This window comes from Ursus maritimus, unplaced genomic scaffold (genome assembly GCF_017311325.1).
Source record: "Ursus maritimus isolate PB19 unplaced genomic scaffold, ASM1731132v1 scaffold_1, whole genome shotgun sequence".
NCBI lineage: Eukaryota > Metazoa > Chordata > Mammalia > Carnivora > Ursidae > Ursus > Ursus maritimus.
In genome coordinates this window covers 67,371,948-67,388,497 of record NW_024423343.1, presented here as the reverse complement: position 1 = coordinate 67,388,497, position 16,550 = coordinate 67,371,948, and the positions used below count along the sequence as shown (strand labels likewise).

At 43.8% G+C, this 16,550-nt stretch overlaps 1 protein-coding gene across 1 annotated transcript in view; it reads right to left on the bottom strand.

Moving 5' to 3' along the window:
- The window catches only part of DPP4 (dipeptidyl peptidase 4), a 77,806-nt gene that overhangs the window by 60,613 nt on the left and 643 nt on the right, over positions 1-16,550 (bottom strand). Inside the window, exon 2 of the mRNA XM_040644555.1 lies at positions 16,355-16,442. Within this exon, the coding sequence (XP_040500489.1) occupies positions 16,355-16,442 (88 nt within the window). The remainder of the gene's footprint in view (positions 1-16,354; positions 16,443-16,550) is intronic.

Below are 16,550 nucleotides of genomic sequence, written 5' to 3'. Positions count from 1 at the left end.
TAAAATACCTAGCTTAGGACGTAGAATTTAGGAAGCTCTCCAGATATGTTACACTATTTATTATTGTTTTACACCAAACATGTGCTAGGCAATCAGGATACAAACATGAATAAAGGAGTCTCTCCCCTCAAGCACTGAGCAGTGATGCTGAGATTAAGCCTTTACCCGCAACAAAATAATGGTTAAAATAATAAGTTTCATTATGTTCATATCCCAAACAACCCTAATAAGACAGCATAAGAGCAACACATTGAGAAAACACCTAGGATAACCACAACCTAATCATTTGCTAAGTACTAAGGAACAGCACTTTCTCCCTTGTACAGGTCTCATGCCCTCCCTCCCACCCATAGTGGGAGTCAGCAGTTCGTAGCATGGAGGGAAAACACTGAACTTGGTGGACTTAGAGGATTTGTGAAGAGTGACGTTTTTCTGATTACTAACACAGGAGGCATTAGACTATAATCACAATCGCCAGATTCAGCTCGAGAAGAGAAACATCCCAGGTACATCAATTGACATCTGATAAATGTGTCACCGTGGAGCTGGAGCCTAGGGAACTTGGGACTGCATCCTCCGTGCATTTCCTTGTCAGAGCAGAGTGTCCGATGACCAAACTTTTGTTAGAGATGGAATCACTGTATTTTCAAAAATCACTCTGAAAGGCCAACCAAATGGTACAATGCACAAATCCTGGAATAGCAGCAGTTCGGGATAAAGGGAACAACTTAGTGGGAGGCTGTCTGTCATGACTCCAGCCTCAACTCCTCCTCCCCTCTTATCACTCCTCTCTATCCGCAATGGCCTCCTGGCTGTTCACTAGACACACTCCACCCATTGCAGTCTCAGGGACTTTGAATTTGCTGTACTCTCCTCCTGGAATGTTCTTGACCTCGAATATGCCCAAGGCTTGCTTTTCCTTACCTCCTCCAGGTCTTTAATTAAGTACCGATTCCCCTCATGGCATTCTCTATTGCTCTTTTTGCTTTATTTTTTTCCCCCTTAATAGTGATACCATCTATCATACCATAAATCTTACTTTTTTATCTTTACTGTTTGCCTCCTTTGATTGAATGTAAACTCCATAGAGGCACTGATTTTGTTGTGTTTGGTTTCTTTTACTATAAATTATATCACCACAGCCTAGAACAGTGCTCAACACATAAAGATAGTCCCTAAGTATTTGTTGAATGAAAAAATAAAAGCCAGATAACACTAACACAGGAACACAAAGAGGAACATGGTTCCAAATACCAGCATTGTGAACTCTGGGTGGCAGTGGTAGTAGGAAGAGCTGTGCACTGGTCAGATGGGTCTGGTTAAAGGATTGGCCAGTTGGAGAGGAGGAAGAACTTTCTTTCTCCTGTCGATCCCATCAGTGTGTGCCCAGAAGTAGCACCTGGCCCAGCCTCTACCTCCTTTGGAATGCCCAAGCCTGCCTCCTTATGCCTCCCAGTGGTGGCAGAAGTAGCTGGGTGCCTCAGACCCCTCAGAGTTTTGAGCCCAGATCTTCTGTGTCCTCCTTCTTCCTCTTTGTTCCCAACCCCTAAAGGTAAGCCATTCCTGCAGCTTCTGTCTCTGGGTTACTTCGGAATTTGTCTTTTGCTCTTTAATCTGTGCAACCAATTTTTAGAGTAAATCCCTCTTCTGAAACACCGAGTGTGATTTCTGTATTTGTTACGCCACTATACTTTAACAATACAAAGACTTACATGTTTTGCCTATAAAATAAGGTCTTTTTAGGCTCGAAAGCATCCAATATCCAGATGGGTTTGACAACCTCTTCTTAAGGGGACAGACTCTAAACGTTTCAGGTTTTGTTGGTCATGCATCTTTGCTGCAACTACTCCAGTCTGCTGTAGCTTGAAAGCAGCCACAGACAACATGTAATTGAAGGGACGTGGCCGTGTTCCAATAAAACTTTATTTTGAAAAACAAGTGGCCAGACCTAGCTTTTCTTTGACGACACTGTGTAGACATTCCTCAGTTGTAAGCAACAGCAACAGTAACAACAAACAAAGCACAACAAAAACACAACCGCTCCCAAGATTGGTTTTGAAAGATTGAGGTTGAAACTCTAATTGCCTTGAAACAATAAGAATATCAGCATAAGACTCCAATATATATGCAGAAAAGTGAAAGGGCAGAATATTCATGCCTCAAGATTCAGGTCAAGATGAAGATAACTACAGCGGCTGGCAAAGAAGTGCAAGGCCAGAGGGACTTCCTGATCCAAACCCAGTTTAGATTGCCCTACTCACTCTGCCCTGACCTCAGGAATGAGTCGGAAGTGTAGCCCGCACAGGAAGCCTGCACCAAAAAGGGCATCAGGGCTGCTTTATTCCTCTTTGAAATGAAAAGTGATTCATTCATTCATTCATTCATTCATTCATTCATTCTCATTATAGTCACTTCCTCTCCCCTTGTTAGGACTCTCCTGGGAATAAATAAGACTGGTACGATAATGGCCGACATTCATATTTATAAGGCTTTTATGCCCCATGACACTGACTGACATTAAACCTGTGTAATCCCAGATGACGAGAAACAGCTGAAAGGTAGAAACATGAACTATGTGAATAAATAACCCACAGGCCCATGAAACATTCAGCCATTTTAGCAAAAGTCTGTTTCCTCTTGAAAAATACTCAAAGGTAGTTATAGTGAGACATCAAGCAAAGGTGTTACCATGCAAGCTAAGAATGATTAGTTTGCGTTAGAAAGAAAACTGATTAGAGGACATCAGCATTTGGTGATGCTGAAAGCCCTAGTACTGAATCACTGAAGAACTTTCCAGAAAGATTTATAAGCATAATTAACAAGGCTACTCTCTGCTAAGTGTTTGACTTCCAGGATACAAGGAAAGATGATCAACGGGAAACAAAACTGCCACAAAAATTGCCCTTCCCAGAATTCTCCAAGCAAAGCTTTCAAGAGTGTGAGACAAGTGTTTTTATAGTACCTGCCTCTGGGACTGTTAAAAGAATAAAAAAGTTAAAAATACATAAAGAATCATAACTACAAATATAGAGTTATTGCAGTGTGCTGGGCTGTTCCAGGCATTGTACACTTAATAAGTTATTCTCATCGCAATTTTATAGGTAAAGAAACTGAGGTGCAGACAGGCATAGAGAGTGAGTGGACTCAGGTCCCGGGACTGCCAAGTGCCGAAGCTACACTTGCAGTAAGCAACCTGGCTCCGAAACCTGTGCTTATAACCACTCTTTTAAACAACCTGAGTATTTGCGGGGGGGGGGGGGGGGTACACATCGTAGATGCTATGCTGGCAGCTTTTGTGAATTGCTATGGCTACATCAGACATCATGGAAGTGTTCAAATTCAATGTCTGCCATGAATCCAGACCGATAGGTTGGTAATATCATTTGGACTTGCAGAGCTCGTAGGCTGCATCAGACCATAATTTGTCCTAGTGCTGCAAAACCAAAGGGGTACCAGTTTTTTAGAAAACCCCAGAATTTTCTCTCCAGACTGGTATTAAAAATGCCAACATTGTGGGGCGCCCTGGGGAGCTCAGTTGGCTAAGCATCTGACTCCTGATTTAGCCTCGGGGGATGATCTCAGGGTCCTGGGATAGAGCCTGCATTGGGTTCCACACTCGGCAGGAAGTCTGCTTGAGGATTCTCTGCCCCTCTCCCTTTATCCTCCCCCAGCCCTCTAAAATTAATAAATAAATCTAAAAAAAGTAAATAAATAAAAGGCAACTTTGTGACTTCCCAGAAAGGCGGTTTTACCATCCTCATTCTCTCTTCCATGGTGCTTCCAGAAACTCATCATCTTTTCCCTGAACTCCTAAGAAGGAGTCATGAAAGTAGGAACTTAACAAGTTTCTTTTCTTCCTTTCTTTTCATGCTTCCTAGATTTAAAACATAACACAATCCTGAATAACTCAGGCCCTGCAGTACCCATTTTCACAAGAGTATGAAGTCATCCAAAAACGATAGGATGATTCTTCCTTTATAGCGAAAGCCACCCTAAGGGGCTTCTCCCCCACCATGCTTCCCACCATTTCCTCCACCCTTTCCTCAGCACTTGGAGGAAGAAGCAGGCCCAACCTGTGCCTCCACCCTTTGTCTTCTTTATCCTAGGGGCATGTTTTCATTTCTCCTCCCTCAGCTTCCAGTGTCTTCTCACTGCCCACTTCTGCCCTGTCCTTAAGCACACCCAGGGAGTAGCTATCAGAAAAAAATATTTACCTGACTGTGCTGCCATCACCTCATTTCTCTGCCTGTGTTTATCAGCCAATGTCTCAAATCACCAGTCCACACCTGTGGTCTTCCCCTTCTCACTGTCCCTCCTTCATGTCTCTGGGTCTACCCCTCACTACTTACACCACACCCATTTCTCCTTCTTCAGGGTTTATTTTCTGTACTGTATATTTGGCCTATTAATCAAGTAATTTTAGATCATTTGAATACTTAATCTGAACAATCTTAACTAAGCTAATTGTAAGTTAGCTGGAAGGCTGAGTTATTTTGTCCTCATCAGGCCGCTGCCAGCACCGTGCTCTAGACACAGGAGGTCCTCTACAAAGGGAAGTACTTTACACATGGCTGACTTGACTCCATATTTATGAATATAAGTGTTTTAATCAGAATTAGAGCAAAATTAAGATGTTAATCAAAAAATATTCTTGGGCCCTAGAGACATAAGACAGGAAAAAAACAGGAAAAACTTTACCCCCAGGAAGCTTACATTCAAATGGGGGGAGACAGAGGAACAAACAGCAAGTACGTAATGCCATATGTTAGGTAGCCATAGGGGCCATGGAGAAAATAAAGCCGGGAAGGGGAAAAGGAGTGTCAGGTTTGGGGAGAGTGCTGTGTTCGGTAATTCGGTGAGGGGAGACCCCAAGGATAAGGAGGTATTTTAGCAGACACCTGAAGGAGGTAAGGGGATAAGCAACAGACAGTCCCAGGGAAGAGGAAGCTTGGCAAAAAGATGTGCAGGTATAAAACCTCTGAGGCAGGACAGGTGAGTGATGAAGAGGAGGGAGCAGGGGAGGAGCTCAGAGGGGCAGTGAGGCTCAGGTCACACGGGTCTTGTGGGCCATTGTGAGGATTGTGGTGTTCAGTCTGAAAGATGGGGAGTCATCGAATGCTTCTGAGCAGAGAAGAATGTGATCAGACCTCTGTTTCAAAACGGTCACTGTATAAGTTTTCTGTTACTACCTAACAAATGACACAAGCACCGTGGTTTAATACAACCCCTCACATTAGCTCAGGGTTCTGTGGGTGGGAATTCCAGCCCTGCAAGGCTGGATTCCCTGCCCAGGGTCTCACAAGGCAGACATCCAGGCATTGGCTAGGCTGAGCCCTCACCCTCATTCCGAGGCTCTGGGGGTGGGGGTGGGGGTGGGGGTGGGGGTGGGGGTGGGGAGGGTGTGGTAGGGGTGGAAGTTGCTTCCCAGCTCATGCTGGTTGTTGGCAGAATTCAGTTTTGCACCGTTGTAGGAGTGATGTCACTGCTTCCTTGCTGGCTACCAGCCAAGGACGGCTCTCACTTCCGAGGGCCTCTCACATCCCTTGTCATGTGGGCCCCTCCAAATCAGCAACGGTGTGAAAAAATCTTTTTTGTGCCTCAAATCTCTGACTACCCCTTCTGTGAGCAGCCATAAAAACCCTGCTTTTTTGTTGTTGTTGTTTTGAAGGGCTCATGTGATCAGATCAAGCCCACCTGAAAGGTAATCTCCCTTTCTCGAAGTGGACTGTGCCGCAGAATGCAACCTAACCATCAGAATGAAATCTAGCATATTCACAATCTCAGAGATTGTACGCCGGGGAAGGGAGGAAATTTGGGGAATCATTTTATTTTGTTTTGTCTTATTTTATTTTAAAGATTTTCTTTATTTATTTGAGAGAGAGAGAGCGAGAGAGCACGAGCATGAGCAGGGGAGGGGCAGAGGGAGAGGGACAAGCAGACTCCCTGTGAAGTCCAGTGTGGGGCTTGATCCCAGGACCCTGAGATCATGACCTGAGCTGAAGTGAGATGCTTAACCACTTAATCAACTGAACCACCCAGGCGTCCCTGGGGAGTCATTTTAGAATTCTTATTCCCTTGGTCACCTTGCCTGTTGTGATGAGAATGCACTGTAGAAAAGTTAAAGAAATAGGAAGGGGCACCTGGGTGGCTCAGTTGTTAAGCGTCTGCCTTCGGCTCAGGGCCTGATCCCAGGTTCCTGGGGTAAAGCCCCGCACTGGGCTCCTGCGTTCCCTGCTCCACCGAGAGCCTGCTTCTTCCTCTCCCACTCCCCCTGCTTGTGTTCCCTCTCTCGCTGGCTGTCTCTCTCTCTCTGTCAAATAAATAAATAAAAAATCTTAAAAAAAAAAAGAAATAGGAAGATTTTTTTCAAGAATTCAGGTGAAAGGTGATGGGCATCTGGGGCTGGGGGGTAGCAGTGGAAGTGGTGAGATATGGTCAAATTTTGAAAGAACGTGAAAGTAGAAGTGATGGGACTTTGCTGACCACCTGGATGTTGAGTATAAATGAGTCTGTGGAGTTGAGAAGAGCTGCATGGATCTTGGGCTCAGAGACTAGAGAAATGGAATTGCTCTGGGCTGAGACAAGGTGCACTAAGGGAGGAATAGGTTTGGCAGGACTTTGGCGAGATGTTGCTCTGAGATGCCAGTAACATCAAAATGGAGATGTTTGCTCATACATGCATGTAGAGTTTCGGAAGGAGGTCTGGTCGGACGGTTGGGACATTGTCAGGTTATAGATAGTGTTTAAGGCCATGGGAGTGCATGAGATCGCCCAGTGGAAGGAAGGAAGAAGCTCCAGGATGGAGCCCTGGTGGGTTCAAGGTTAGAAGTCAGACATGAAGAGAAACTTCTAAGGAGAATGGAGAGGACATGCGGTGAGGTAGAAGGAACACCAGGAAAAGACAGAAACCCAGAGGGAGGGGGAAAAGAAGAAAGATCAACTAGCAGGACAGTGAGACAGAGATGGAGAACTGGGCTTCGGATTTCGCAACACAGAGGTTAGGGACCTTGAGGTGAACTGAGCTGTTTCAGTGGCGGGGTGGGGGTAAGCCTTATTCCAGTGGGTTTAAGAGAGGATGGGAGGGGAACTGTAGACAGAGATAAGACAAAGCTCTTTGAGGAGTTTGTGGTAAAGAGAGCAGGGAAAGGAACTGGGAGGTTGGTAGGGATGTGGGATCCACAAGATCCCCTCCCCTCCCCTCTCCCCTCCTTTCCTCTCGTCTCCTTTCCTTTTCTTTCCTGAGAGGTTACAGCACAATTAGATAGAGAAGAGAAAATAATGATGCAGAGGGCAGGAGAAATAGCTGGAGCCCTATTTCTATGCAAAGCAAAAGGTGTGGAATTAGTGTCCAAAGGAGGATCTGGCCTCCAGCAGGTGCCAAAAAAGTTCACCTAGAGCCCTGGGAGGGGCCGATGCAGGTGAGTGCTCAGAGGGGCTGGTAGGAACGGAGGATAGTCTCTTCTGAGGGCCTCTGTTTTCTCATTAAAATAGGAGGCCAGGTTGTCAGCTGAAAATGAGACTGGAGAGGGGATGCTGGGGCCTTGGGGAAGGGAGACACATGACAGAGTCCTCCAGCAGCGTGAGTAAGGGAGCAGGTGGGGAGCGTGGGACTGCCAGGCCTTACAAGAAGCCACTGACACTGCGTTCTAGATTTTCTTTTCAGTACAGTCAAACCACTTTCATCTTCAGAAAATCATTACCATGTAGATTAATTTTTCCTCCCGGAGATTTAGCAACAAAGATTTGAGTCAAATCTGGTATCAAATCCAGATACCATGAAGTTTTTTTGTTTGCTTTTATTTACTGATTATCTTCTGTTTTTATGGTCATTAGTTATTTCAAATCCTACCTTCCAGGGTCAACTTTTGCAGGTCTAATGTTTATCATTATTTGAAAATTTTGCTCTTTTTGTTTTCTATTGACTGTTTCTCCTACATTTTTGCACTGTTGATTGGATAAAATATGACAATTTATATGGGTTTTTAATTTAAAAATTGAGAGTAATTCCCCTCAGATGTGTCTGACCCGCTCTACTGTCTCAGATTTGTATCTTAAACATTTCAAATTCAATTCCTCCCCATTCTCAATCATGTTAGATGCCAAGCCAAAACAGGTACTGGGCCCAAAATGCCTTTCAGATAAAAAACACAGCATCGAACACCCTGCTCTGCAAAACCTCAGGTGGTTAGGAAAGCAAGGGAGAAGGGGGGAAGGAGCGTTACATGACCAGGTTCTTCAGAGATCAGAGCCGGTTTGCCATCTATTTTCTTTTGTTAGCAAATTAAATCATTAAAATACATGGTATGCCTACATAGACTGCCCCCCCCCCATTTCTTTCTTTTGGAATTCCCAATTCAACTTAGGTAATTTCCCTTCCCCTTCCATGTGTTAAGGAAGGAGTTTCCTCCTTGTCCCAGAAAGGTGAGTCTTGATTAATCTAATTCAAAGGAAAATCCAGAACCCAACATTCATTACCCTTGCGAGTGATCAGATTAGAATGGACGAGTGACACAAATCTGGCCAATGAGATGTGAGGGAAAGTCTGCCTTGGGCCAAGAGCCTTCTGGAAAAGCTTTCCCTCCCTGAGAGAACAGACTACGAATGAGGAACAGCACCATCTTCTGCCTTGCGAAGGAGCTGTGTGAGCAAATGATGTGCTTCTGTGGCAATCATGCTCGACCTGAGAGGACAGGCTTGAGACACAGGCCGACAGTCAGAGGAGGGAAGCAGCTGAAAAGACAGAAAGGTGCCAGGCTCTTGAGGTTGTTGTTGGACCACTGCGTCAGCAAACTCTAGAACTGCCTCACTTCTACACGTCCAGTTATGTAAGATGCTAATAATAGGACAATAGTAACACTCTCTAGTTTACATTTTTTAAAAAATATTTTATTTATTTGAGAGAGAGCCAGAATGGGTGGGGGTGGGGGACAAGGGGAGAAGATGGAGTGGGAGAAGCAGACTCCTCACTGAGCAGGGAGCCAGCTGGACCCTGGACTCATGACCTGAGCTGAAGGCAGATGCTTAACTGACGGAGCCACGCAGGCGTCCCTGTAACACTTCATAGTTTAAACAACTTTTGGTCAGGTACTCTGTTACTTGCAGCCAGAAACATTCTGTTTGGCACAGTCCTCCTACAGAACCAGGGGCCGTAATTGTTGAGGAAGATACGTGGAGGTGAACTGTATGCCTGGGAGGCAGTCTGGTGACTCCAGGACTGGAAGGATTGTATTCGGGCTCATTAATTATTAACCCTTTATGCCTGGTTGGTTTCTGTACAGACTTCCCTGGACAGTGTTTATCGCTGCCCGTTAGTGCTTCCATAGTACTTTGATCATTTACCAGAAGGATACTTAGCCCTTTTTACTACAGTTAATGTTTATGTTTCCTTTAATATTGGGAACTGTTTGAGGATAAGGGCAGTATCTATTATTTTTATATTTCTCGTGGGTAACAAAGTGCCTGGCATGTAGAAAATATTCCATAAATATTTGCTGAAGTGAGATGACCATCTGTCAACAGTTATGAGCTAGGTGCACAATGGAGAACGCCTCCCTGAGTCCTGCCTCCTGCTCCCTGAAGCAGACTCAGCAGGACAAAGAAATTAGTTCAGAGGAACCACTGTCGATTAGCTCTCGTGGGACAGACAGAGCCCTGAGAACATGAGAAAGTTCTCCACTTGGACTATGCAGACAGCTGTTCAAGGAGTCATCCTTATCTGTGCTCCTTCCCTCACTCTTCATTTCTTCGCTCTCCACCTCACACTGTTTGCGTCCAAAGTACATCCCGTTTTCTCTCTCTTTCTCTCTTTTTTTTTTTCGTTTTACATCTCCAATACTACCACCCTGTCCAATCTGCCATCATCTCTCACAAATGCCCCCCACCCTCCTTCCTCTATTATGTATGAAGGAGTCAGGGACATTTTTTAAAAATGGAATTAAAATCATTACATTCATGTTTGGAATAAAAAGAAACTCCTTTCCATCTCCCTCTGCCTTCTCTATCACACTTAATTTTTGTCCTAACGCTCTTCTTGTCTGAAATGACTCGTGTGCTTGCCTCCCCCCTGCCTGCCTCACGGACGGCCAAGGGCTACGGGAGCAGGTGCCTCCTCTCTGCTGTTTAGGGCCAGCTCCCCTAGACCCACAATAACCCCTGACATGCAGTGAGTGTTCCATACATGTTGGTGAGTTCGCAAATCCTGACTCTGGCCAGCATGGGACCTCAGCTCTGAAGAGCTGTTAAGTCTTATAGTACAAGTTTCCTGCCAAAATAAAAGAAAAAAGGAAAATAACAGGGGAATAGAGACACCATGAAACTCGTGGACCTGAGCTTGAGCAGGTCAGGCTTTAAAAAAAAAACTGAGGAAAATAAGAGGAACAGGTCTCAGCTCCACAGAGATGGCGTTAAGGCCACTGGAACCACCCAACCAGTTCTGGAGGACCCAGTGTGAAGTCGGGGAAGAGGTAAGTGGTAGTCCCCATTTGATACCCCTCCTGCTCCCTCTTCCTGCATTATACAGCCTGAGCCACTGTAGACCTTAGGGTGCCAGGAACAAAGTCCCTACTGGCTTGGGCTCTGAATGGAATTACCAAGCTTCTTGGGCCTGAGATGCTGAAATATGTGTCCCAAGCTCATGAGTCTACTTGTTTCCCCAGTGACCCAAATAATGAAGAAATGTGCACATAAATGTATACGGGTAACTAAAGCCAATGGTTTATCATTAAGTTTAAAAAACTTCCTAGGAAGTTATGATTTTGAAGTAAAATACAAAGCTGAAAATACAGTACTTGGAAAAAATAAAACAGCTAACTCAGAAGTTTTGATTTTGTAGTTTTAGTTTACTCTCAGATTGAGAGACACACCCTCCTTTGGAGGTCATAATGGAGCTATGAAGACTAAAGGTAAAAATATTTACAAGATAATTGATTTACAACAATGAAAGGGTTAGCGTCAAACCATAAAGCCCTGATTAATCATTCACTTACAAAAATTTGCACCGAAGCATTTCTTTAAAACAGCTATGGATGGAAATCAGCAGACTCCGGAAAGGCTCAAAGTCAAAAGGCTTGGATTTCCCAGTTCTAGGACTTACTCTCAAAGCCCTAAACTTGATGCCTCAGTTTCTTCAGTATAACAAGTCAAGATATTAATATCTTAATGGATTGTTCCGTGAAGATCAAATAAAATAATATAACATGCATCAGAAACCAAGTAGGTGTAATTGAGTGCAAGGATCAAATCTGGATTTACTACCTATGAAAAACAGGTCATAAGACCAATCCAAAGGGCGGGATGTCAGCCCTGAGCTGGAGGTCACTGCCTGTCTTATATAGGAATGGAGGCAAAAGCAGCAGGTACTTTTCTTTTCTTTTTTTTCTTTAAGCAGGCTCTGTGCCAAGCACCGAGCCCAATGCGGGACTCGATCCCAGGACCCTGGGATCATGACCTGAGCCAAAGGCCCACGCTTAACTGACTGAGCCACCCAGGCGTCCCCAGCAGGTACTTTTCTTCAGAACACTTGGCATCCAGGGATTAGCAGCCATGAAATTATAATATAGGGAAATTGCAACTTTATGCTAATAAGGCTACATGAATTTATACTTGATCAAACCCAGCAGAATGATTTGGAGTTTAAGAGCACTAGCTCTAGAGTCACACTGTCTGAGTGTGAATCGCAACTCTGTGGAGCTTGGAGCAAGTTCCTTAGCTTCTTCAGTAACTAGCTTCTACGATGACCCCCGGTGATCTCCACTGCTAGTGCTCACGCCCTTGTGTCATGCCCTCTCACATTGTGTCAGGGCTGGCTTGGGTGAGCAACAGAATACAGCAGAAGTGGCAGCGTATCGCTTCTGAAGCTAGGTCACAAAAGAGGCTCTGTGGCTTCCTGTTTGGTTGCTCTCTTGGATCCTTCATTGCACCCCATAGAAAGGCCCACATGGTGGGGAACCGAGATATCTAGCTAACAGCCATGTGACGGAGCTTGGAAGTGGATCCACCAGCCCCAGTCAAGCTTTCAGATGACATCTTGATTAAAACCTGATGAGAGACCTGGAGCTAGAACCTCCCAGCTAAGCCACCACCAAATTCCTGACCCACAGAGAATGTGAGATAACAAATGTTTGTCATTTTAAGTGTTCGTGTAATTCATTATGCAGTAATAAATAATTAAAGTACCCTCTCAAAGTAAAATTTACATTTCTGTAAAAATGGAGATGATAATGGAACCTCTCTCAAAGGGTTGTCTTAAGGATCAAATGAGAAGTACGTTGAAAGCCCTCAGCCTCATACCTGGCGCAGAGTGAACGCATGTTAACTATTATCACATGTCCGCATGCCTTCTCTTCCGTAAGCGAGGTGGTCCTGCATGTGTTTACAGTCACATTTCCCAAGGGATCAGCACTTTGTTAAGTACACTGATCCAGCTCCAGTCAGTCATTTTACATTGTCTTTCTCTATCCATCAACTGGGCAAACAGTCTTCCCTTTTCCTCTCTGATCCCTTTTGGGGTGAGAGGCAAAATCTCTAAGAGAGAAATTTAAGGTACATTCTGTGGCTAAGGAACCACAAGAGCTGACCTGAAAAAGACCAACCCACGGACCTCATGAGCACTTGACAAAGGCTGACCATAGTTGGCTGAACTGGCTGAGGTCAACTCGAGCTTTTACGGGGCTCGCTGTTTAGAAATTGTCCTCCGAAATATACAAAGCTTTCATTCAGTCTCATTTAAGGGCTTTTAAACCTGGAATAGATCCTGGACTTCCTCGGGCAAACTTCATAGATGTTATCTTTTCTTTCTCTGATTATTCCTGTCCCCTTCACATTTGGGTTTCCTTTTATTACTGATGGATGGGTGAGCAGTCAAACTTCCTATGCACTCAAAGAAGATATTGAGGAAATTGACTGCTAAAGCAGTGAAAAGAACAAAAGAAGAACAGATATGTTTCTATCCCATAATAAAACTCCATAATAAAACGATTTGACAAATAACCACTCAATAATAAAACTATTTGACAAATACTTCATAATATAATGTGAAAGGGGAAGTAACGGGATCACAAATAGTGAGTCAGAGGTTTTATTACCACTAAGCCATGAAGATTTCTATACTTTCATTAAGAGTAATGACTCTGGGAAACTGCATGTTTAAATGTAAAATCCTTCTATAATAGGATATCTGAAGTGTTTAAAACAAAAATACAATCTTTTATAATACACACAGAAGAAGATGAACTTTTAATTTTGCTGGACGAAATGCATAATTCCTGACCTCAGGGAGTTTTTATTCCAAAAAAAAAAAAAAAATACAGTAGTATTAAGCTCATTCCTCTCTGCCTCTGTCTCTCTCTCTCTTCTGGGTGTGTTTAGTTCTGCTAAAGCCAGTATTTCATATGGAAACACTTAACCTTCTCTTAAACCAACCTCTTGGGAGATGTACTTGGGTTTGCTCATTTCTTCCTCCTTCCTTTTGGCTGTTTATTTCTTAGCTTTCCACGTGATCTAGGACTTTGTTTTTCTATCAAAATCTTCGTCCCTCCCCTTCCCTTCTTTTCTTCCTTCCTTTTCTTTCCATTCATCTTTCCTCTCTCCTACCTCCTATCCTCTTTTCCCTTCTAGTACTTTATTTTATTTATTTATTTATTTATTTATTTATTTATTTATTTATTTATTTTTATCTTTTACTCTAAACCTAGATTGACACTATGGAGAACATTTCTGGGTGGTGACTCTGGATTCTTTGTGAGAATGCTATCCTTCATTGTGGCACAGCCCAGGAATGAGATTGTTGATTTAGTAAAAATGCCACATTCCTGAGCTTTCATCTACCATAAAGCAGCAGTTGAAACTAGATGATTTCTCTTTTCTCCTGAAATATATATATACACACATACCAATTAAGAAATATGAGAAGAGAAATAACTTGGGTGTTATTTCTTAAGTGTAAGTAAGGCACACAATGAAACCACGTACCCACCCTCCCCTTCCTTTTATGTTTAATCAATTACTGAAGTCTAATTGTTCACATTTCTGAGTAGCTTGATAGCCTCCAAATTCTGCTCTGCCCCATCAGTCATCTGGGACACCTCCCTGTTGCCCCTCTAGCCTTGCCCCACTCAACCCACGTTCCCACTGTCATGCCCAACAGTCTGGGCATGTGCAAAATTCTCCAGTAGTTCTCATCATCTGCAGGTTAAAATCAACTCCATTTGCTGCTGCCCGCCCTGCTCTTCCACTGGGAGTCCTTTTATAATCAAATTAGAGGACGCGATCTTGTGTCTCTGTGACTCATAAGGAGTTTACATTTTCTGGAAAACCTTATCTCCAGACACTGATAACAACTATTCGAGCATCCCCACAGAAGAAACTTCTCGTGAGAAGACTTCCCTGACATTTCCAGAAGTAATCCTCCTAATTCACACGGAAGTTTGCTCAAGCCTCTCTAAAGTATTTTATCAAATCATAATGCTTAGATGGAGACACATGAATCTCTGGAGAAGTCCCTATCCAAAGAATGTTCTTGAAATATTTGTCCAAATTTCATTTGGGGAAGAGACTTGGTGTGGTTTAAAGGAAACGGCAAGACTGCTCCTCCCCAGTGTGTGTGGCCGACCTGGCGAAGCAAAATTCCCCGTAGTTAACTTGACCAGACCCCCTAGAAGGCAGTCGCATGACCCAAGCCCCAAGGTCATTTCACAGCCTATTTCCAGTGGCTTACCAAGGTTCAGTGTTCCTTCCAACTTTCCTTAAGGAAAGTCCTGATAATTACAGTTTTATACCCATCCTTCCAGTGACGCTGTGGTGGCTAGTGATGTTCTGGAGACAAATGGGCTATCTGGTTACTTTGATTTTTTGCATATTTGTCTCCCAGTAGATATAAACTTCTTGAGGTCAGAGATCTTTACAAATTTTAATCTTTGTATTTGCAGCGAGTAGCACAGTGCCTGGGACATAATGTCAGCCATGTGACTATTTATTGATTGTATGGATGACCCAGTCTTACAACAAATTTTATTTATTTATTTGAGAGAGAGAGTGAGACAGAGAGAGCACGAGCAGGGGCGGGAGGTAGAGGGAGAAGCACACTCCCCACTAGGCAAGGAGCCCAATGCAGGACCCTGAGATCCCGACCTGAGTGGAAGGCAGACACTTAACCAACTGAGCCACCAAGGCGTCCTGGATGACCCATTCTTTCAACTAAGCTTTGTGTGTGTGGTTGTTTAAATATACAAAGTATCGCTTTACGACAACCATTGTATTTTAACACAAAGTCAAATGTAAGGGAACTGATGTCTGCCACTGAATTGTCTCAAATGGTGGTAACCATTGCTTTCTTAACTAAAAGTCATTATCAATAGGTCAGCACACTCAGGTACTTAACCTTCGGCACCTTTGCCCTGGCCCTGAAATTGCCAGGCGAACAGTTCTTGACAGCTTCACAAACTAATTCTGAACTGTCACCTTGAAATCTGGAGAAGACCCCTCAGTATGTGAGCACTGTCTGCACATTTCCTGCTTGACTAGACCATCCAGAGAGAATGCTTCACTAGAATGTGTAATACTGAAACGAAAGTAAATATTTACTAAAAGGAAAGTAAGGCCAGAAGAAACCCAAACTAGATGTTCTCACTTGTTTGCATCCAATAATGTGTATCCCATTACAGGAATGTTTTATAGTACGAGCTAGAGTTGAACTGCGTCAGGCAAGCTAAAAAAAATGAAGGTGGCTTTAAATGAAAGAATCCACCAAACATCACTGGTCCCACCCACCCCCGATTATTACCATGTACACCAGCTTTACAATTTACTATGACATATTTCTATAAATGGTCAACTAGTTATTTCTCTGCATCTTAACTCTCTGATTAATGCATTTTCATCACCCCAGAAGGAAAAGAACCTGGGTTCCCCATGTAGTCTTTTCTCAAAACTGTATTTTGGGGCTTTTCCTTCTCTTATTTTTTCCCTTCTTTTTCGCCATCCTTGCTACAGTTTGAAACCTTTAAACACCACATCTTTTCCTTTGAAGATCACAACTACAAAAGTTTTTCTTTTTAATTAAACCATATTAAATTTAAACATTTAAACTTGAATTTAATAAAAAGAAATCCTAAGACTTCTCCTTGATTTTGGGAAGCATGTATTTATGATGCAAGGCTCTTGCAGCCTGAACACTGGAGACCCCACCAAGGCCATCCAGCCATTCCCTAGAAGCAGCAACAACATCAGGGGAGCCTCAGCTACAACCTAGTGCACTGGTCCAAGCCCCCAGCAAGATCCTTAGTTCTCCGCAGTGTGGTAAGATAGAACCTGACCTGGTCTCCAGCTGTCTTATCTTTCGCAAATGTTTCAAACTTACTGCCTTTGTTCAGCAGAACCACGGGCACGGTGATGACGGTGACGAGCGCAGCAAGCCCCAGCAGTCCCAGGAGCACCTTCCACGGCGTCTGCAAGCAGGGCAGATCGTGTCCAGTTAGAGTGAGCCCTTTGGCCCCAGTCTGGTACAGGGAGAGGGTCGGGGCCCGCGCTGCACCCTAGGCAGCGGGATTTGCCCA